This window comes from Populus euphratica, unplaced genomic scaffold (genome assembly GCF_000495115.2).
Source record: "Populus euphratica unplaced genomic scaffold, PopEup_1.0 scaffold716.1, whole genome shotgun sequence".
Lineage (NCBI taxonomy): Eukaryota > Viridiplantae > Streptophyta > Magnoliopsida > Malpighiales > Salicaceae > Populus > Populus euphratica.
This window is the reverse complement of record NW_011500595.1, coordinates 23381-27053: the sequence shown is the minus strand read 5'-3', so window position 1 is coordinate 27053 and position 3673 is coordinate 23381. Positions and strand designations below refer to the sequence as shown.

General features: G+C 38.0%; 1 protein-coding gene across 7 annotated transcripts; it reads left to right on the top strand.

The window, feature by feature from the left end:
* The first annotated feature begins 288 nt into the window (after nt 1-288).
* LOC105115563 (uncharacterized) lies at nt 289-3430 on the top strand. Of its 7 annotated transcripts, none has more exons than XM_011012482.1 (3): nt 289-1651; nt 2876-2936; nt 3145-3430. In XM_011012482.1, exon 1 carries the CDS (start codon nt 423-425, stop codon nt 1527-1529), a length of 1107 nt encoding a protein of 368 aa, XP_011010784.1. In that variant the 5' UTR covers nt 289-422; the 3' UTR covers nt 1530-1651; nt 2876-2936; nt 3145-3430. The 7 variants fall into 7 exon arrangements, with proteins under 7 accessions (XP_011010784.1, XP_011010783.1, XP_011010780.1 ...); XM_011012481.1 differs by having other exon boundaries at nt 2876-2949; XM_011012478.1 differs by having other exon boundaries at nt 2817-2936.
* Nucleotides 3431-3673: the final 243 nt, after the last annotated feature.

The following is a 3673-nucleotide window of genomic DNA, read 5'->3' as shown; positions in this document are numbered from 1 at the left end:
TTTTTATTTAAAAATAAATTAAAATAATATTTTATTATTTTTTAAAAATTATTTTTAATATATTAATATACTAATATGATAATATATAAAATATTAATTTAAAATAAAAAATAATTTTTTAATTTATTTAAAATAAAAAAACAAACAACATATTTTTTTTTTTTTTTTAAGGAACAACTCGGTTGGTGTGATAGTTTATCTTTCTCATTGAGTTTTAAACCTTAAAAGACTAAAATACCAATGCTCATTTGCACGCCATTTCCCTATAAAACTCAAAAGCAAGCCCAATTCAGTCCAATAAAGAAAAAGCATCCAGCCATTAGCAGCGAGCATGTACCATTTTAATCTCGTCCCTCGAACATTTCCTCACCTTCCATAACAAACGGTTAAAACCAAAAACAGCATCAGCTCCGTTGGCCAAAATGAACGAAAATCCCAACAGAGCCGAAGCCGAGCGCCTTCTCGGTATCGCCGAGAAACTCTTACAATCACGAGATCTCAGCGGCACAAAAGACTTTGCAGTTTTAGCTCAAGAAACCGAACCCCTTCTGGAAGGCTCAGATCAGATCTTAGCCGTTGCCGATGTACTTTTATCAGCCGAAAAACGCATCAACAATCACCACGACTGGTACTCGATCCTGCAAATCAGCCAAAAAACTGACGATTCCGAACTTATAAAAAAGCAGTATCGTCGCCTCGCATTACTCCTCCATCCAGACAAGAACAGGTACCCTTTTGCGGACCATGCCTTCAAGCTTGTCGCTGATGCTTGGGCTGTTTTGTCTGATACTGGTAAAAAAACGTTGTACGATAATGAATTGAGTTTGTTTTGGAAGATTGATTTGTCTACTTCAGGGAAATTACCGGTCAGAAGAAGCCAGAGACCGGTTGGCCATAAAAAGGCTGAAAATTTGAAAACTAATGTCAATAACGTGAGTAATCAACAAGAAGGGCAGGGACAGAGAGCTAAATTATCTTCGTTCTGGACCGCCTGTCCGTATTGTTATATTTTGTATGAGTATCCTAGGGTTTACGAGAATTGTTGTTTGCGGTGTCAAAACTGCCAGAGAGGGTTTCATGCGGTTTTAATACCGTCACTGCCTCCTCTGGTTCCAGGGCAGGAGTCTTATTATTGTTGCTGGGGGTTCTTTCCTTTGGGGTTTACACTTGGTATTGCAGGTAGTGGGGAGAAAAATGGCGGGGGAGGTGCGGGTTTTCCTAATTGGATGCCGCCAATGTTTGGAACGGAGCAGCTGCAAGGAGGTGATAACAATTGTGTCAACGTGGCGGTAAATGTGGGCGGTAAGAGTTGTAGCGGTGGTGGCCATGGTGGCGCTGGTAGGAGGAGTGATGCTGCAACTGCCACGCCAGTGAGGGATGATGGGGAGAGTAAGGATAGAATGGTGGACGCTTCTGGTAGGAGGGCAAAGGGAATGTCTGGGAGTGCAACGGGCATGGCTGGGAATTCTACGGGGATGGCAGGGCCCAGGAAGAGAGGAAGGCCTAGGAAATATCCTGTGCAGGCGTAGTTTGTGATGTCTTATGTGTAGTCAGCAACTGCAACTGGGTGGAAAGGAATAGAATGTGAAGGTGTTGACGGCTGAAGGATGGGAGTCTTTTTGGCAGCTGGCTAAGTTTCGGGACTTCGTAGGTATTGTTGTTGTAACCTTTTTTCTTTTAGTTGTTTTGTAGAGTTCAAATGTTATGATGCAACTGACTACGTATAGTTGATATGTAACATTTTATGATGTGTAGCAATGTCCTTTCACCAGTTTATGCAATGTGTCTGTAAAACTTGTTCCGTGTTTCACTAAATGTACATTTTGTACGATGGTTATCTGTTCTATGCTGAACATTTTAGGCATTTAGTTTCAAAAAATAATAATAATAATAATAAATAAATAAATAAAATGCAGGCATTCTATATGAAGTCAATGATTTTTAATGTTGGAATGTGGGAGTAAATGTAGGTAAATTCTACTTGCAAGTTCAAAGTAATTAGGAATATATTTTTTCATGACTATAGATCTATATGTCTGCATGCATACTTATCCTATCATCGAACTATGCCAATATTTTTAGTTGTCATCAACATTGCTGCGTGTGTTTTAAATTCTCTCCAGATATGTCAATTGATTTATTACGGTTTTTATTCATATTAACTAGATGGTCAAGTTCCTGCTTCTATGACTGAAAGTCAACTAAACAACTGTTCTTACAGTCATCATGTAGAAATTGGATGATCTTTTTATTCTTCTCGTGCATCATTTTACTTTCATTTCAGGGGCACAATATACTAGAATCTTGGAGTTCAAAAGGTCTAGCATAATTTTGGTTCAAATGCAAGTCATTAGAAGTTGTTTCTAGCTCCTTTCATCAGAATAGCTCAATGTTGGCATTGTCCTTGTTTAGTAGTTGTTGGAGTCTTTCCCATGATGTCTTGGTTGGGATGTCGATCTCAAGGCACCGGGTTATGTTTCTAACCATGTTCTTTTTATGCTGCATAAGCTCTTTTATTCTTTTTACCTGTTCATTGGGGATTGCATGGTTTGTCCTCAGAACTGTCAAAGAATGTTTTTAGATCAATCTCCAAACATGCTCTATTCTGTGTGTTTCAAACATGGCTGCTGGATCGCATTGTTGGTAAAAAGCCCAAATGAAAAGGAGACTTGTTTTAGTTCAAGTGGAAATGGAAATGTAGACTTAGGTCATCTGGCCAGATTTTAGGTTCTTCCTGATTTTCTTTTCTGTCTGCATTAGCATGTGTAATTATCAAAGCTGAAAAGAAAAATGAAGTTGAAAATTATTTTTAACAGGCATTGAAGTTGTCAATATTTGTCGATGATGGTTAAGTCTGTTTACATTATTGTCCCAGCGTGATTCACTTTGGCGTGGACAGCTTTTCTGCGTAGGGTTTTCTGACATCTTGTGAGCCTGTAAGTGAAGAAGGTAGAGCTTCTACAGTGCATGTTTGGAAGTCCGATTGAACTGTCTTTTAGCTTTGATTCAATTGTGGCAGGCTTAATTTACTGAATGAATCAGTTACATACCGAGAATTCTCTGACTAGTTTTCTCAGATATACATGGTCTCACTATTATCTGCCTTGTGTACCCGTTCATTTAAACTTGTCTAAACTGCCACAGGAGACTGGGAATAAAAGGTCTAGGTGGTCTACCGGCTTTCTAGGTTTGGAGCCTTTGATCGCACAACGGGTGGTTCGGGGATGGTGAAGCTAGACAACAGGTGACACGAAGCAGCCAAGGCAGTCATAAATATTGAATTCCACTGCTGCTGCCTCCACTTTCTCCCCATTTACACTCCTCACCCCTGTCGAGTGATTCAGGAACATGTCGCTTTCACAGTTTGACAAACATTAATTAGTTTGAGTTTGTAACTTAATTGAAAGAATTATATTACAAATAAAAAAAACACCATGATTTCCTGTAGAAGTTTTTTTTTTTTTTAATTTGGTAATCATATTGTTTCTCATTTATTGATTCTTTTATTGTCAAATTAATACTCCATTGCTTCTAATTTGTTAAGAACGGGTCAAATAAAGCTTGAGAACTAAAATGAGAACTAAAATGAAAAACTCAGTGGTGAATTCAAAGTTATGAAATGTTTATTTTGATACAACTTCATATTTTTTAATTTTCAGTTCTTGATTTGAGA

Coding starts and splice junctions, on each gene's coding strand:
- LOC105115563 (XM_011012479.1), top strand. CDS start 423: ATGAACGAAAATCCCAACAGAGCCGAAGCCGAGCGCCTTCTCGGTATC.